Here is an 18,641-nt window from a genome sequence, read left to right as displayed (position 1 = left end):
CATTTGCATTTACCTAAAACAGGCAGATGGGAGTCCAAAATAAACACTGGATGCAAATATTTTTACATTTCACAGAATTATGCATTAGTGCCAGCCCACCTATCAAATGTTTAATGTTACCTATTAACCAACCTGACACCCTGCTTTCCCAGCGTATGTAAAACTAGTGTACACACAAATTCAGAGGCATCAATATTTTTTATATTTGTTGATGATTTACACCAAAAATAATTGGAAGATACCACATCCCTCACAGGCCCATTTTGGGGAAATGATGTCAGAATATACGCTCATGCAAACAACTTTTAAAGGGGCTGTTCTATTCACATGAATAGATTCCAACACTTCATGGCTCGTCAGTTGTAATTAATGCCAGCGCTCCATAGAAATGTACTGTCAACTCACCAGGTTTTAGAATTTCTCTCAGGGTCAAGGTAAGGTTTTAGAAGAAACAAACATACATGACAGCAGATGATAAGACATAGTCACTACCATTGGGGAATGAATGTCTGCCCTTGTTTACCTTATACTTGGCTTAAAAAAAATAAAAAATAAAAAAAAATAAAAAAAATCCCCTCCCCCTCCATACTGACTTCAGAGTAACCCAAAAACATCACTCATGTAAACTGATCCTCATGTACCATAACTTCAGCCGGTAGTAGTTAAGAAAAAAATTAAAAATGTTTTTGTTTTTTTAAAAGTGCACAGAGGACTTAGTTTTCTCCGACAACCTTTTCATTTATAGTGACAAGGAGGACTTGAACAACTGACATATGCCATCTAATCAAAGAGTTTAAAAAAAAAAAAAAAGTCTGACTAATCTTGAAATATCCCCCAATTTCTGTATTTCATGAGAAAACAAAGAAAAAGACATCCTGTTTTAAATGAAAGGCACACAACTAATCTGTTATGGAGAAGTTGTTAACTTGTCCATTGTCAAGAACAAATGTTAAACCCCTGTTTTTTGTTGTGCTCTCTCAATCAGGATATGTAAACAGCAACAAGAGAGAAATAATAAAAAAAAAAAACAGTCAGTCAAGTATTGTCTATTTATCCAATGGATAAAAATTGTAAGTTTATTGCAGGAAGCTACAATATTAAGCATGGACAGTGGAAATCAAGATATTATGCTAATGCAAGTCTTACACTACCAAATATGTGATATTAAAATGAATGGGAGAAGGACAGACAAGGTGGGGGAGGGAATATCTTTTATCGGATCAACTTCTGTTGCTGACAGACACACACTTTTGATCTTACACAGAGCTCTTCTTCAGAAGTAGCATCAGTTTTGCACTCTTTACTTAGATCAAATTAAGTGGTCCATACAACTATATTTATTAATTCAAGTAGAGTTGATCATCAATTTGTTTGAAACTGAAACAACAACAACAGGAAGGGAACGTGGTCAGTTTTAAAAACACTACACCTCAGACTTAAAATATTTTCCATTGTTTTGATTTTTCACTATTACCTTTACTGGCCTAACTCTGACAGTACTGAAAGGTACTCAGTCAAGTTTCAGGGGCCTTTTTCCTCCCAAAGCAAAAGATTATAAAATTATGCTTTTAAAAAGTAATACAAAAAAAGCATCTATGGGGTAAACCTGTTCACTTATTTCATATTAAAAAAGGACAAGGAAAATTAAAGCACACATAAATCCCATATGAACAGTTACTTCTATGAACTCTTATAAACAGTTACTCCAATTAGCTGTATTCTTATGTGCCCCCCAATCACCATAGTATCCAAGTGCAAGTGCCCATTCAAACTGAATACTCACTACGGAAAAGAAAGAGTTAAAGAAAGAAAGAGTTTGCATTTTGAATTGTTATCCTATAAAGCTTGGCTTTAATGATGAAGAGTGTGTTTAACCTATAAAACCTTCATTTCACAGTTGTTTTTTGTTTGTGTGTTTGTTTTAACCGCAAGATCAAATCAGTTATTTTCTCTGCTCAAGCCTGCAGAGGACTGACTTATTTATAGTAAACTTCCTGTTTTTCCAGCCTTGTAAATGTCATACAAAGCAGACAAGCCAATAAAGTACGTAAGTTTCCAGGTTAAGTTTGTCACAAAACTTCAGCATCAGTTAGGCAGGCACTGGGGTCTGGGAAGAAGGAGGGGAAATGGAATCAGACAGTTAAAATGTGTTTACACTCATTCACTTAACACTGTACTTTGCAGCATGTTTTAGTAACATGCAACTCTTGCTGAATATGATCACTTAAAATAACATTAAAAGAGAAACTGCTACTGGAAACTGACATAGAAATCATGCATTTTAAATAGACTTGGAAGAATTAGATTTTTATCAGTAAAGGTTGGTAAACATCCATTTCACCATATATACACAAACCAATGAAATTTTATTTCCATCAATAACAGGAATGTACAGAAAGGCAAGGAAAGAAAAATGTTGCTTGAGAACTTACTGGAGTTTGATGTCGGGATATTTACTTGGTATATTTTGACATGTGATGTCGATAATTTGTGTTTTAATCATTATAAAGCTTTAACTTTTTGCATCTCAGTGTCTACAGTCATTAACTACCGTCTGATTCCCCTCTCCCCCATTGCGTGACACTCCCCCATATTTTCCTGCAACTGTGAAAATTTAAAATAAATAAATTTTGGTAAAAAAAAAATGCTTAAAACCCATAATTCTGCACAACTGTGAAAATCTCAAATTATTATTGTGATTGTCAAAACAAGTAGTTCTTATGTAACCAATCCTTAAAACCCCATTTACATTTCTTTATGTTTATTTACTCTATGCATTTCACTCAGCTAGGAAAATGAAAATCAATTTTACTTTGTTCATAGTCAATTTCACTTCCAGGTTTTCAGTGCTGCAGTCTGTGTTGCAAATACAGTAGGAGAAAGAAGACAATTGCTCCCACTACAGTTAAAAAAAAAGGGGGGGGGGAAGGGGGACATTTCTATTGATTTTAGGTTTTATAAGTTATCTTACTCGGATACTTCTTTATGTAACATGTGGGGATATTTTGAACTGACATTCCATTTTAAAAAGGAAGCAGATGTTTATTACAGTGACAACTCAAGATTACACATTACATAACGTACCACATGGAACAGAACTCTACTCTTCCTATAATTTCCTTTGACAATGGAAGATTGAATAATGTCCATGGAACAAGTGCATGGAACTACAAACTAGCTTTTAATAGGGCTAGCAGACAGAAGTTCAGAGGAGAGCTCTGCTGATTTAGAAGAAGGGCATCAGCCAAACAACAAAGACGAGATTAATTCTCTTTTGGGTCAAGCAAATAGGTTGTTGCCTGCACATCAACTACACAAAACATCGCAGCATTTGCCAAACACAGCAAATCTCTCCACTTTGGGATGTGTACGTGTTTGTGCAGTAATAAACTTTCCCCTAAAGAATCTACTGAATTATCCTACCAGAACTTCCCTTCCTGCCTCCACTTATAGATGACCCTGGTGTGCTAGGCCACCATGCAAACCTACAGGTGTTCCAATATAATCCTGTTTATTTCAAAATCCTGGGTATTCAAATAACCTTAACAGCTGCTGCAACAGGAACAGTTTCCTGGCACTAAATTCAAGTCCCACACTGGAAACTACAAACCTATTATCTAGACCTGCTGTGCTAACCTGTTAAACGAAGTGTACTTTTCACATGGGAGGACTCTTGCTTCTGTCTTCCATAGCCTCATTTGAGAGCTCTCTCTCATACAAATCCCTTCACCTCCGCCCGGCTCAAAGTGATGCAGAAATGATCTACTGCTAAGAGTGCAAGCAAGGCTAAAGTATCAGAGGGGTAGCCGTGTTAGTCTGAATCTGTAAAAAGCAACAGAGGGTCCTGTGGCACCTTTAAGACTAACAGAAGTATTGGGAGCATAAGCTTTCGTGGGTAAGAACCTCACTTCTTCAGATGCAAGACAGGACCCTCTGTTGCTTTTTAGCAAGGCTAAAATAACCATTCCAAGTGGGGATAGTTACAGCTTTTCCCTTCCCCATGCACACGCCATGCCAACCCTTTGACAAGCTAAGGCAGGCAGCTGGCAATCACATACCTATACTTTTTAACAAAACTCTAGTCATAATCCAGCAGTGCAACCAAATGCTACAGGTCTATGGGATGCATCCCTGCTGAAGGAGGCAATCTTTCAGGAAATTCCTCCAGGTCCAGTGAAATGAATTTTTTTTTTTTTGTTCACTAATAGAATTAAGCTAACAGATCCAAGCATTTCACTCCACAACTGCTACGCCTCCAGAACTGCCTGTAGCTAGGGGTTTCGGTACACTTAAAAGAATGTCTTAAGGGAATTGCTCATTGTGCTTAAGGCAGGCCAGACTAGAAGGTAGTAAAACTTAAAGATTTATTTCCCCATGAAAACAGGGCTCTGATTGCACAGGGGAACCTAAATGATGCCCAATTACAGTCTTTGCATCGAAGAGAGCAAGGTGTTTCAAAGGTCATGTCGTGACACTTGATGACAGATAAAAAATGAACCATTTGTATGCCTTTAACCACACCAATAAGCTGCCCCTGCCTGGCGTTTTCTATTTGATCTCTGTGATCAAACGCTGTCCAAAGAAGGAGAAGAGGGGGACTGTTCACCTTTGTTGCATGTTCTGATGATAGGGAGGGGAGGGAAGGGGGGGAGCACAACTCTGGTGCAAACATTTCATCACTCCCGAAGTCAATGTTTTGCAAGACTAGCAGAAGAAGAGTCCCAGCGTTTGCCACTGGCCCCACCTGGACCGCGTTAATCCGGGGGGGGGGGGGCGGGGATCTGCCCTTTAGGAGCGCTCGCAAAGGCGGAGAGAACCGACGCTTCCCCGGCTGCGTGAAGCCATGCCCCGGTCCGCCCTCCCAGCCAGCGTCCCCTCCGATCCGATCGGATCCGCCCCGCGGGCACGGCGCGCTAGGAGCCGGCCGGGAGAGAGACCGCTCAGCCGGCAGGTGGGACGCTTCGGCGGCCCCAGAAGTTAGCTCCCGCCTGGAAAAACTTCCCACACACACACATACCCCAGTAAGCCCAGAGCCCAGCCTGCCCGGGGGAAGGAGGAGGAGAGGCGGGGGGAGTTCAGTGGCACAGCCCGAGCAATGACACCGGGGGTTGCCCTGCACCCCGAGTGCCCCCCCCCTTACCTTGTCTCACGGCTTTGACCGAGATGGGCTCCGTGCAGCTCCGGATCACTTCCAGCACGTCGTAGCGGGGCAAGCCGGACACGCGGACCCCCTGCACCTCCAGCAGCAGCTCCCCGGGGCTGAGCCCCCCTTCTTCGCCCCCGGCCAGCACCGGCGGGCCGCCCTCCTCCGCCGTCCCCACGTAGGGGAACTGCCCGTGCTCCGCGCCCCCGAGCAGGGGCAGCCCCGGCTGGCCGCCGGCCGCCCGCCTGGCCGAGCACTGGTGCACCCGGCTGCTCCAGTGGTTCTTCTTCTGGATCACTTTGGACATGGCGCCGCCGCCCCCTCCCCGGCCCGGTCCCCCCCTAGCCCAGCCCAGCCCAGCCCAGCGGATGCAAAACAGGTGGCCCGGCGGGGCGAGCCTGGCTTGGCGCACAACTTCCCCAGCCGCTCAAGCCATCCTCCGCCCAACTTCGCCCCGGCTCCGCCCGCGGGGCTGCCGCCGCTGCCCGCCTCCCCCTGGCTCCGGGTCGGCTCCGCTCCGCCCGGCCGGACAGCGCCCGGCAGCTGCCCCTGTCCCCGGACTGCGCGGAGCCCGCTCGGCAGGAAGCGGCCGCGGCCCCTTTAAGCCGCTACAAAGACGCCGCTTGTTTGGTTACATTTCAGCCCGTCCCGTTCCAGCCGGGAGCCCGGGGAGCCGCCCGCGCAGGCGCCCTGCGCACGCTCCCCCCCTCCCCCTCGGTCCGGGAGCGCCCCGGCTCGCTGAGCGCGCGCGCCTGCCCGCTAGGCTGGTGCGGGAGCGCGGGCGGGGGACTGGTTGGGGTGCAAAGGGGGGAGGAGCCGAATGGGGGGGGGGAAGGGAAGGAGGAGCTGGGTTGGGGAATGGGGTGCCGGTGAGCAGAGTTGCGGGGTGGAGGGAGCTGGGTTGGGGGTGCAGGGGGATGGGGGAGCAAAGGGGAGGGAGCTGGGTTGGGGAATGGGGTGCAGGGGAGCAGAGTTGCGGGGTGGAGGGTGGGAGAGGGGAGGGAGCTGGGTTGGGGGTGCAGGGGGGATGGGGGAGCAAAGGGGAGGGAGCTGGGTTGGGGAATGGGGTGCAGGGGAACAGAGTTGCGGGGTGGAGGGTGGGAGAGGGGAGGGAGCTGGGTTGGGGGAGCAGGGGGGAGCAAAGGGGAAGGAGCTGGGGTGGGAGCTGGGGTGGAGGGGGAGCAGGGGGCAAGGAGCTGCCATGGAGGATGGGGAAGGTGCGGAGCTGAGATGGAGGGGAGGGAGCCAGGATGGGGTACAAGGAGGAGAGGGGGTGAGTTGGGAGGTGGAAGGAGCTGGTTTGGGGGTTGAGGGAGCAGGGGCAAGGAACAGCGATGTGGGGGGTGGAGGATGGGGATGAGCTGGGATGGGGGAGCAGAGGGTGAGGAAGAAACACAGGGAAATGGGGATGGGGAGAAAAGGCTGCCTAGTACTTGTTCAGGGGTGAGGTGGAGGCAGGGCCGGCTCCAGGCACCAGCTTGGCAAGCAGGTGCTTGGGGCGGCCACTCCGGAGAGGGGCGGCATGTCCAGCTATTCGGCGGCAATTCGGCGGACGGTCCCTCACTCCGGCTCTGAGCAAAGGACCTCCCGCCGAATTGCCACCGCAGATCGCCATCGCGGCTTTTTTTTTTTTTTTTTGGCTGCTTGGGGCAGCCAAAACCCTGGAGCCGGCCCTGGGTGCAGGGAGGGAAAACATCCTGTCCACGTTGCTGGTGTCTGGGCAGAGACGCTGGGGAACAAATTACTGTTGCGAGGGGATGGGGGGAGGGAGCTAGAGAGAGATGCTGCTTGTGTGTTGTGTGGAAAGGGGCAGGGGAAAGACGTCCGAGAAAGGCAGGTGTGAAGCCCCCAGTTGAGGGTGGAGGAGAGGGGCACGGCTGCCAAGTGCGGCTCCAGGGGTGATATTCCTTATCGGATGCAAACAAGCCAGCGTTTCCCCCCAAGTAGCTCTCCCACACACATACATACACACACGCAGAGTGTGGTGATTTGCAGCAATTCTCAAACATCATTGCATCGCGACCCGCTTCAGACAACAAAAATTACTACGTGACCCCAGAAGGGGGGACCAAAGCCTGAGCCCCACCACCCTGTGGGGGGGGGGGGGGGATCAGCCCTGGGTGGTGGGGCTTGGGCTTCAGCTTTGGTCTTGGGCCCCAGCAAGTCTAACGCCAGCCCTGGCGACCCCATTAAAATGAGGTCATGACCCACCTTTGGGCTCCGACCCACAGTTTGAGAACCCCTGGATTATAGCGTTCATGTTGATGTTACTTCCCAGTGCAACAAGAGTCTAGGGGGTTGGGTGGGAACTGAGAAGCTTGAGGGAGCCTGGGGCGTTGCTATGGGGGAGAGGAGCTGGTGGAGAGAACTTGAGATGAGGTTGTTCAGCTGGTCCATGGGTGGTTAAGACAAGAGCAGCCTCCTCTATTCTTCATCTTCATTAGCCTCCCTTCTTCTGGCCCTGTCTCCTATTCTTTTCCCCATGCTATTCGCCAATCAACTCATACCCACTCTGCCCCTGCCTGGCCTCCCTTTCTTGGGCATTGAGGCAGCTGGCCACCTCTACCTTCCCCTCCTGACTGCTCCATGCAAACTCGGATCCAGCCAGAGGATCAGCCAGAGTGAAAGAAGAGCCAGCTTGGTTATCTGCCTGAGTACCTGGCGGCCAGGGGGAGAAACTGTGAGCAAATCCCTTCGGGGTGCATGGCCATATTTTTGGCAGTATCCATCTTTTCCACAGCTGGTCCAAGTCTTTCCCTTTTTGAATTGCTCAAACTGCAACTAGTTCATAGTTTCCTTATTAGTTACAATAGGTGGAGCTGGTAGCAAGGTTGCCTAACTCTTTCCATTATAAGACCCTGTTTTCGGTTGCTTATAACTTTTCCAAATTTTAACTGTTCTAGCTGAAGTTTTCCAGGCTGGGTGTGTGCCTCTGGCTGATTTATTGATTTATTTTAGTTCCAGCAGAAACAGCTCAGCCGTTTCACAGAATGAGTTTTGGGGGAAATTTAAAATGTTTTGACCGAAGCTATAACATGTCCATGCTATAGAGCTGAAATTTGGTAGGGTTCTTGCCCTGGTGTCACCATTGTGCCTTTTACTGCTCTAGAGAAAACCCACCAAAATTTGGCTAAGTTGGTGACCTCTGAAAATCACAGCTCACACCTGTGAGGTAGAGGTTTGTTGGAGGCTGGCACTAAATGAGGCTGGGGTCCTATGGAAAAAATACAATGTAATCATGCAAAGAGTCCTGTGGCACCTTATAGACTAACAGACGTATAGGAGCATGAGCTTTCGTGGGTGAATACCCACTTCTTCGGATGCAATGTAATCATGTAATTAAAGACTGTTTCATAAGGCACACACACAGGGGGGCAAATTAAGGTTGCGCAGGCATCCTTAATTCTGGCATTTCTGACTTTATAACCTTAATAATGTTCTTTTGACATAGGTTTTTCAATGTACTTTATTGTTTGAGAGATTATGAAAAATGGCTTCTTGAACCAATTCCTTAAGAGAAGCCTGCATCCTGCCCTTCCACAGAAAGGCATTGACAATCCCACACCAACATCTCCCTACTAGATTTTTCCCACTAAGAAGGATATGGGCCTAACACGCTTTCCATGGGCCAAAGTTCTGCAAGCATCTCTAGATTATCATTAACTGACCCAGGCTGAAACTTGAGCAGAAAAAAAAATGGCAGTTTTCCCTTCCCAGACGACCTCTGCTCTCCCTGAAGCTGAAAGCCCTATTTGAATTCAGACAGATGTAGTGGGTGAGACAATATATTTTATCGGACCAACTTCTGTTGGGTGAGAGAGAGACAAGCTTTCGAGCTACACCAAGCTCTTCCTCAGCAATCCAAGCACGCACCACCCACAGCATTGCTGCTGATCGGGATCCTGGGGTTGAAACAAATAAGCCCTTCTTTGCTTCGTGCTCAGCCACCTGTAATATGTTACGTTACAGTGTGACAGACATTTGCCACCAGCCCTCTAGCTATCTCCCCTCACAATTCATCTCTCTCTGGCTATTTCTATACCAAGGTGACCTGTGAAGTTGGTTACAAGAAGGTATGTGGGAACCAGTGTTCTGACAGGTGTGGACAGAAGATCACTGTTGCTGACTGCTATTGCTTAGAGATATCTGAACCCAAACTTGTTTCACTAACCTCCAAAGACAGCCCAATGAACTAAGTGCTCTGCTTCAGCATGAAGTTTGTGTTCTGGTATCCAAGTGCAGGAGGCAGTAGTTGGTCTGGGTAAAAGGTATTGCCTCTAATCTTCCCACCTCTGCTCCTTTCCCCCAAATAAAGACCTAGAATATGGCCATTTCATAAAAGGGGTAAAATGCACTTCGGAGCATGATTATTGTTATTTGTATTACAGTAGTGTTTAAATCCCTTGTTGAGGTGGGGGCCCCATTGTGCTAGGTGATGTAAAGACATATAAATAAAAAACAATCTGTACTGCAATAGCATAATAATCTAAACAGACCAGAGAGACAAAGGGTAGGAGAAGAAAGAGGCCAAACAACTTGCCTGAGACAGGACATTGGAAAGGCCAGGAACAAAACCCAGGTCTCCTGAGTCCCAGTCCAGTGGCCTTTCAATGCCCATATTCACCCTCTCCCGAGGACTGGGGATCCAGACCAAAATATGGGATGTACAACACCTCGGAATGTGCCTGCTATGGACTGAAGATGGGAACAGGTGAGTGGAAATGTTCAGCGGGGCAGTCAATGTTGTGACCAAATTTCCAAAAAGAACCTCAAATCACCACATAGGCTTTTCAGTCCACTACTTTTTTGTTTGTGCATTTCCATCTCTTTAAGCTTTCTCCCTGCCTCTTCTAACTTGGAATTTTTATTACAAAGATCCACTGCTGCTCCGTGTTTGACCTGAAAGCTGGTGACACTCCAGTGTCTTAGCCTTCCAAGAACAACTGCCTAGCATCTGCTAATCTGCTGTATCTGTCCCTCCAATTGGCTGTCCAACTGCCAGTCAGAGAGCCGCTCTGTCGTGTGGGTTGTACAGTAGAGCTGAATCAGTGACCAAGCTGACTAAATTCCCCAGGGATCAAACGCTAAGTCGGTCTGCTAAACACGAGACACAGCAGCACAGCTAGGAGAGAAGGGTTTATAGTTTATTTGTGGGATTTTCTGCATGGCTGTTAATCAGAAATAAGACCCAACTGATAGAATTCATGCAACAAGTCTGAGTCTGCCAGTGGGAAGAGACGGTGCTTCTGCTGGGAACAGGCTGTAGGTTATTGCCAGCGTTATTGGTTCACATGATTTGCTTTGTGACGGCCCTGCCCCGGCAAAACTCATCTGGGCTCCATGTGAATATCACATGAGTTGTGGCTGCCCATCTGAGAGAACCGCTGATGCCTCATGGAAAAATTTTGAAAAACTATGTAGAAACAATTCTGCTACTATATTATATAGTATAGGACAGATAGTGGGGAGGAGGGGGGGGAAGGGAGGAGTTGTTTTCCTACTAATGCTATAATACTGTGAAGTAAATGGGTGGTGTTCCCATTCTGCTCCTCACACAGTACACTTGTGCGCTGGATTCCCTCTCTTCCCAGGGTTGCACTTACTATTAACTTAAATAACAATAGAGTAGATATAAGCTTCAGCTTTCTCTGTTCACTCTGCTGCAGAGCGACTTCCAAGCCTTTTATCCTCCTTAGCTGGAACCAATAAGGCTCACTTGGTCTGGCTCTCGGCGTGAGTCAGGAGACTGGTTATGGATCTCTCTGCCGAGTCCTAAATACTGACGTCAGGTGTAACTAATCCATTGTAGCCAATAGGATTTTAATGTTCTCATTCTGGACACTCAGAAATCCACTGTTGCAGCAAGAAGGGGCACTCCACATACTGAGCCCCTACTATTTAAGCAGAAGGAAAATCTCAGTCAGCTATTAACAGTGTGGAGCCCATGACACACAGTAGAGCAGTTTTGAAGTTGTCCATCAGAATCACTTAAACAATATCCAGTTAGCTCTGTTGCATGAGAACCCTTTTTAGCAGTAAAAAGAACAGGAGTATTTGTGACACCTTAGAGACTAACAAATGTATTTGAGCATAAGCTTTCGTGGGCTACAGCCCACTTCATCGGATGCATAGAATGGAACACACAGAAAGAAGATATTTATACATACAGAGAACATGAAAAGGTGGAAGTAGCCATACCAACGGTAAGAGGCCAATCAATTGAGATGAGCTATCATCAGCAGGAGAAAAAACAAAACAAAACAAAAAAACTTTGAAGTGATAATCTCGATTACCACCTGTTCATGCTCTCTGTATGTGTGTATATATATCTCCTCAATATATGTTTCACTCTATATGCATCCGAAGAAGTGGGCTGTAGCCCACAAAAGCTTATGCTCTAATAAATTTGTTAGTCTCTAAGGTGCTACAAGTACTCCTGTTCTTTTTGCGGATACAGACTAACACGGCTGCTACTCTGAAACCTTCTTAGCAGTGTAGCTAAGAGCAAGTGGAACTGTAATATCCAGTATGCCCTTTCAGGAGACGGTCACAGCGTGGCTGGCTCCTGTAAATGAAGTAAATCCAGTGCTCCTGTACCAGGACAGGTGCTCCTATTCGTCCCTTTAAGAGGGCAAGGCAGCACCCACAGGCTGTAAAGGATCAGGGAGGGACCCAGTGGAGAGAGTCCCAGTGAGTCAGAGCAGAGACTGGCTGTCAGGGGCAGGTGAGGAGCAGAGATCAGGGGGAATGGAGAGGCTCCCAGAAGGAAACAAAAGGTGTTTCCTGGGGGAAGGTTGAAGGCCAGGGGAGCAGTAAGAGGGGTTTGCTGACTGGCATCCCAAGCTGGACAACCAGGGCCAGACAGCCAGAGAGGGCTGAAAGCGGGAGGAGGAGGAGGAGCGGCAGCAGGAGCAGAGGGAGTTACCTGCTGGCTGTAAGATGGAGACCCAGAGCCAAGGAGAGGGTTGAAGGCAAGGGGGCAGCAGAAGAGCTTTACCCGCTGGCGTATGCAGGACTGGAGAGCTGGACCCAGAGGAACCAGGAGAGGACCAGAGGGAGTGAGGGATGCTCCCCAGCAGAGAGAGGCAGTGAGGGGTCCTGCTGGAAGGGCTGGGGTGGCTGTCCTGGTACAAGCACACGGGAGGACTGACAGAGTCTGGGTGTGGTTGAAGGCGCCAGCATGTGATATATGGGGCATCAAAGGAAGGAGATGTCTTGAGTTTTAATGACTGCTGGCACTGGGGCGAGAAACGGACTACATGTTTGGGGCTTGTGTTCTGGACCATTTGCATAATGTTTTAAAATAATCCAGCCCCAAGGAAGGTATTATTGTGTCAAGAGACCCTGAAGTGAAATGACTGAGGATGCTGATCAGGGAAAGTGAGGCAGGTATGCCTGCCAGGCCGGGACCTGCTGCAGGAGGATGCTCCAGCCGGATCTGCCTGATGACAGAGACCATAACCTGCCGTTGCAGGAGACAGGACCTGATGATCTAATAGGCCTTTTCCATCTCTAACTACTGCAATTCTAATGCTACTTTATGTCTTGCAAGGGACATTAAGCCCTTGATAAACATTAATTAATGAAGCTTCACAGTCCCCATAGGATAGTTGAATGATGTCACTGGGGCAGTGAGGTGCTCAGCAGTTTCTTGTCTCAGGGTTGGTTCCAACATGCAGCTACTGAGGCCTCCTCTCACCAGGGACAAGTTGACAAGCTCGCGCTGTGTTGACAAGCTCATGAGCCCCAAGCTGCTGTGTGCTGGCTCAGGGCTCTCTGGTGATCATTAGAGCCTGATTAGCTTGGGGAATTAGGATGGAATAGCTCCTTCCCGCACAGGCTCTCAAAGAGCTTTACAGATCTGAACTGGGTCTCTCAGCACCCCAGCCAAATAGCTATGGAGGTTCCTGCCCGCTCCTTCTTGCTTGAGTGAACTGCCAGCTGTAAGGAAATCTATAGCTGCTCTTCCCAGTTCCCTCCCTGCAGTGGTGGTATTGCACAGGGGTTTCAGGCAGATGATAGGGAGAAGGTCACATAGTTAGTCTTGGACCTCCCTGTGAGATATTCCCCCAAACATTGTCAAACTAGGTTATGATTTTCATGTCCCATTTAGATATGTTTAACCCAACTTTATATTTACTTACTGCCCCATGTACCTTTCCCCATGGCTTGTCTGTCTGCCTGGCCTTAGTCCGTGATCTGTGCGGGACAGGGATTGTGCTTTCTTCTCCGTTTCTCAAGTGCAACGTGGGCACTACTGGAAATAAACAGCAGTTCTCTTGAACAGGCTATGGTCAGGCGTTTTAGCAAATGTTGTCCAGTCCACATCAGCATCCCGTGAATTTCCACTGTGTGTCTTGGGTCTAAATGACCCCAAAGAGTCAAAACTCAGCCAAAACCACATCATTTCCCCCCCTAGTTTGAGAGTAAAATGATAGAAAACCACTGCGTTTTGCTTGTGTTGGGGTGAAAACTGTGTTCAGCTGCTGAATTTTTCATGGTTTCTACCTATAACTATTAATCCCAAAGGGTTTGCTTCATGTTCTAAGCTCCCACACCAGAGGTTAATGGCGATCAAGGAGAAGCTTAGCTGTGATCATTTATATGAACAAAATATAGGATTTTTAGTAACAGCATGATTCATTTTTAATTTCCCCTCTAAAATGCATGTTCTTTTGTTACCATCACCTTTGGGGTCTTCAGAAGCTGGTCCTTATGGAAAGTGGGTGAAGGGAGATTTCCAAGATCACTAGTAAAGTCCATCCATCACATCAGAGCCGTTCATGCAATTATTTCTGTTCCATTGGTGCTACTAGTAGCCACTAGAACAGCGTTTTACCTTTATGCTTTCTAGTCAAAAGTCACTACCCATAGAAACCCGTCTAACTTGTATCAGACAGCAGATTCTTAGTGGTGTCAGAATGTCGTACAGTTATCTACATCCAAACATGTACAGAAGCAATATAGCTTTATAGTAATAAGAACAAATTTGCTACATAAGGAAACAAACCAACTATGGCCTTAGCTTGTTCCAGTTGTGCTGACCCCCTGTGCAGAGCCCCATTGGCTTCATGGGTGAATTGCTGGATTGTGGCCTAAACCTTTATTCTGACAAACACGGCCGTTTGTTTATAATGTAAAATCTCAAGACTTAAGCCAAGGACAGGCTGCTGCAAGCAGGCACTGCCAAAGCTGACACAGAGATCTGCAAGTGAACCTCCATCCCAACTTGCAACACCCCTGTTATTCCAATCAAAGGTCTTTCTCAAGCAAAATTGCAACATTTTGTGTCATTTGGCATGGAGACGAACAGAGTCATTGGGTGACCAAGAGACTGTAATAAGAAACCATCTACTTAGTGAAAGGACCCACTGGGTCACCTTCCCTTTCAATTTATTTCAACAATATTTTATGTATAACCCTTCTGCCAGTGATTTCCCTGTGTAGCAGGGAACCTCTGCACCACTGATTCTACACTGGCTTTCATTCCAACATGGCCCCATAGAAGATCTAAGGCTTAGCCCCGCCCCTCAGGGATTTCAGTTCTAGTAATCACTGAACAGAAACACAGATGCTCAACTGAGTCTTACCAGCTCTGTCTTTATACACTAAAAAGGGGAGGGTCCCATGACTTTACAAGGCATCTACACCCCCTAGCATGAGCAGTGGGATTTGGCATCCCTCCCCACTGCTTAGCAAGTGAGGTTGAGGTGCCACCCTCAATTAGCGCAGGCTAAGTACAGTTCTGCTGCCCTTTATCCATACAATAAGGATAACAACATTTCACTAGTACCCCGGCATTCAACACCAACGTGAATTGTAACCCCAAACCAGTCAAAAACTGATCACGTGGGCAATGCAGCTCTGTTTGCTGAATAACTAGGCAGAGGAGGTGTGTCTATGCAAATACAGGCTGCTCCTGAAGTCTTCTCTCCCGGCATGTCACTAGATGTCAGGGGAGAGCTCCTTCAGACCCTGCTTACGTATACAACAGCATTTAAAGTTGAAGATCAATCTCATAATCATAGGAAGACACTCCAGGATGTGTTTTATGGGGCCATTAATACACTTCTTTGGTGGTTAAAGTCATCGGCAGCATGAATTAATGGCCCCATAAAACATACCCTGTCATGTCTTATGGCTTAAATAACACACAATATGCACTGTATTCTGGGGTCATTCTTGAGTGCCTCATGCAAATATAAGGCAACAGAACAAAGAGTTGTAGCCAGCTGGCAACAGATATAATCTGCTAGGAATGCTGTGCCTCAAAAGTCTTACAGCCATTGTGAAATAGAAATTATTATTATTATTATTATTAAGGAACAGATTTTTAAATATCCTTAAGGAATTTAGAAGCATAAGTCCATTGACTTTCACTAGTCTCCCCCTTATAAGTGTGTGACTTTGAAGGCCATATTATTGCCATGGGTGTGGCCTTATTGGCAACCACAAAATTCGGTCTGTTTCTAACATTTTAAAGCTATTGAGGGGATAGGGCACTGCCTATTAGTTACAGTAAAGATCGGATTAGTTTGCAAGCGTGCCTCGCATTACAGCTCTCTCACGACAGCCTGGCTCTGAGCTCTTGATTCAAAGCCAAGGCACTCAGTAGGTTTCTACTCAAGTTTACTGGATTCTACTATTAATGAGAGTGAGGCTCTGGAGCACTTAGGAGCATTTCCCCCTTATTTTTTAATATACATTTTTAAATTAAAAAAAAAATCTTGACATTTCTACCTCGGAAGGTTCTGTTCCAGGATGGGCTCTCTCTCCCCATCATCAGCGGGGTCAGGAGGAGTCATGCAAAAGAGGAGAAAAGCCCAAAGTTCAGATTCCTCCCTTTCTTGTGATATAAACAAATACCCTTTCCAGATGAGCATGTAACTCTCCTCACCATGTTTTCCTGGGTCCACACTAGCTGACATGCTTATCGCCTCCCTTCAATCTGAGCACCGCTAGCTCCTTGGATCTTCCTTCTTGTATACATAATAAGCTGGGCCTGCTAGGGTAAGATGCCCCAGCTGCATCTCCACCAGAGCTACTTGACCCCTGCCTGTCTGGTTCCCTGCAGACCTGACAGGGAAAAGGGAGGTCTGGGCTCTGACTTTACCTGGATAACTCCAGCCCAACTGTCCATGGGCATCACACTCATCCAGTCCCAAAGCCTCACCCCATGTAGTCAGTCAGTCAATCAGTCAGTGTGTGTATGTGTGTGTTTTTCTCTCTCACACATACACACAGGTGGGACACCATGACCAGAGAGCAATGCTGGGTACTGCTTCTCCATCTCACCTCCTGGGGACTGGGCAAACACCCTCCACTAATACCATCCCTGTTTTGTTTGGTTTTTTTAAAGGCACATCATCCTGCATAGAGGACAATGGGGTTGCATGTGGGTCTTCCCTTCCCCAGAGGAGAGCTATTAGAGCTTGGGTGAGACGTTCTGCCTTGGCAGCAAGCGCTCTCAGTGGATTTAGGGAACAGAACTGATATGGCCAGACAGGAGGCTAGAGGTCTCCCATGCTGCTGCAGCACCTGCCACTACAGTGAGAGACACATCAAGTTGCAAGTGGTAGGAAGAGGAAGGCTGTTTCCTCCAAACCTATGAGATGGACATTGGCTGTGCTGCCGCCGTAATAAAGGTTCCTCTGGACGACTCATTTATCAGTAACCATTAGACCATACAGCTTTGCCACCCAAGTCTCTGGGCCTGACTCTCCACTCTGTTTCACTAGGTCTATCCTGACACAACTCCACTGAACTCAGTGGAGTTACATGGGCAAACATATGTAGGATCAGGCTCACGTCTCACCCTTGCCTCCTCTGTCTTCTGCTGCATCTCGGTAAGAGAACATTAATGCTGTTTCCTCTTTCCCTGGCCCTGCTGCCCGTTTCTCTCTTTTTTAACCCACCACTCGCTCCCTAATAAAATCCCACAAACAATGCAAGCCTGCTGAACTAGATAATTTTCACAGCACAACATCAGCTGTGGGAGATGGATGATCGTCCACCTAGGTTACTTTTGCTGTTAAGTAGCCAGAATTGCACCATAAAGAAGATGCAAATTTCGATCCTGTCAAAAGCCTTGTCTGGAATGTGACAGATGCCTGTCTTAGGGCTGGTCTACACTGGGAGCGGGGGGGTCGATGTAAGATACGCAACTTCCGCTACGGGAATAGCGTAGCTGAAGTCGACGTATCTTATTTCGACTTACCTCCCGTCCTCACGGCGCGGGATCGACGGCCGCGGCTCCCCCGTCAACTCCGCTACCGCCGCTCGCCCTGGTGGAGTTCCCAGTCGACGGGAGCGCGTTCGGGGATCAATATATCGCGTTTAGACGAGACGCAATATATCGATCCCCGATAGATCGATCGCTACCCGCCGATCCGGGGGGTAGTCTGGACGTACCCTTACATATAGAAAGCTGGCTGGGCAATGCTCAGAGAGGATCTAGGGGCCCAAGCCCTAGCTGGGTCTAACCTCTGCCTAAAAATGACACCCCAGCCAGCAAACAAGGAATAGCTTCAGGGAGTTCTTGGGGGGGAAGGGGCGGCGGAGGGAGGAAATGCAAATAAAAACGACTGAGCTGAGCCACAATGTGTTGAAGGGAGCAGAAGCACTGGCTGCACGAGGTGCGCTTCTAATGCGCTGCCTGGATTGGAAGCAGCAAATATTAGCAAGAGACCCCTTTTATATTTTTTGCTGGGGTAAAACAACCCTGTCCCTGAATGCTGATAAGGGGCTAACTATAGAGCCAAATGCTGCCGCCCGTCCATGCGCAGGGAGGAGCTTGCACTCACCCATGATGGCAGAGGCAGCAGGGCATGGGAGCTGCACAGGTTGCCGAAGTTGGGATAATGTGGGAAGCAAGCTGTGCTTCACTGTATGCCCCTTGCCCCCTTCAACCATAGATCTCGGCAGTGCAAGATACTGCAGACTGAAGGCGGAAATGAGCAAAACTCTCCTGACGTCACGGGACCTATGTCCATTTACTCCAGCTGAGGATCTGGATCTCATCCTGGGTCTGTAAAGCGGGAGGCTCCCATTGTTGCGGCTCTGCAGGCAGCTGAAGAAGAACATGACAGTCCAGACGTGCTGTCAAGGGATGCAGGGAGCTAGTAGAGGGAAGCCAGGCAGCAGCATAAAGGCAAGGCCCTGTCTTCCAGTGGATTACTAAAGATCCACCCTGACTGACCGGGGACATTTGTGGATTTAGAGCACTGAAGCCCTGGCCTCTTCGACAGATAGGGTTAGAGGAAATACTGTTTTGTAATGGAAGTATTCCAGGGAACCTCTGCAAAATAAAGGCTAATCCAAAATATTTCACTTCGGAAGGAAAAATCAGATGCACAACTACAAAATGGGGAGTAACTAGTTAGGAGGTGGTACCACTGAAAAGGATCTGTGGGTTATAGTGGATCACAAATCGAATACAACTCAACAATGTGATGCAGAAAGGTTAATATAATTCTGGGGTATATGAACAGTAAATACA

The 18,641-nt window shown here is 47.4% G+C and overlaps 1 protein-coding gene across 1 annotated transcript in view; it reads right to left on the bottom strand.

Annotated features, from left to right (window-relative positions):
* The window catches only part of MAGI1 (membrane associated guanylate kinase, WW and PDZ domain containing 1), a 496,147-nt gene extending 490,697 nt beyond the window's left edge, over nucleotides 1-5,450 (bottom strand). The window contains exon 1 of the mRNA XM_065408270.1: nucleotides 5,141-5,450. Within this exon, the coding sequence (XP_065264342.1) occupies nucleotides 5,141-5,450 (310 nt within the window). The remainder of the gene's footprint in view (nucleotides 1-5,140) is intronic.
* Nucleotides 5,451-18,641: the final 13,191 nt, after the last annotated feature.

This window comes from Emys orbicularis, chromosome 7 (genome assembly GCF_028017835.1).
Source record: "Emys orbicularis isolate rEmyOrb1 chromosome 7, rEmyOrb1.hap1, whole genome shotgun sequence".
Lineage (NCBI taxonomy): Eukaryota > Metazoa > Chordata > Testudines > Emydidae > Emys > Emys orbicularis.
Note: the sequence above shows the minus strand (reverse complement) of the source record. Positions and strands in the feature narration are given on the sequence as shown.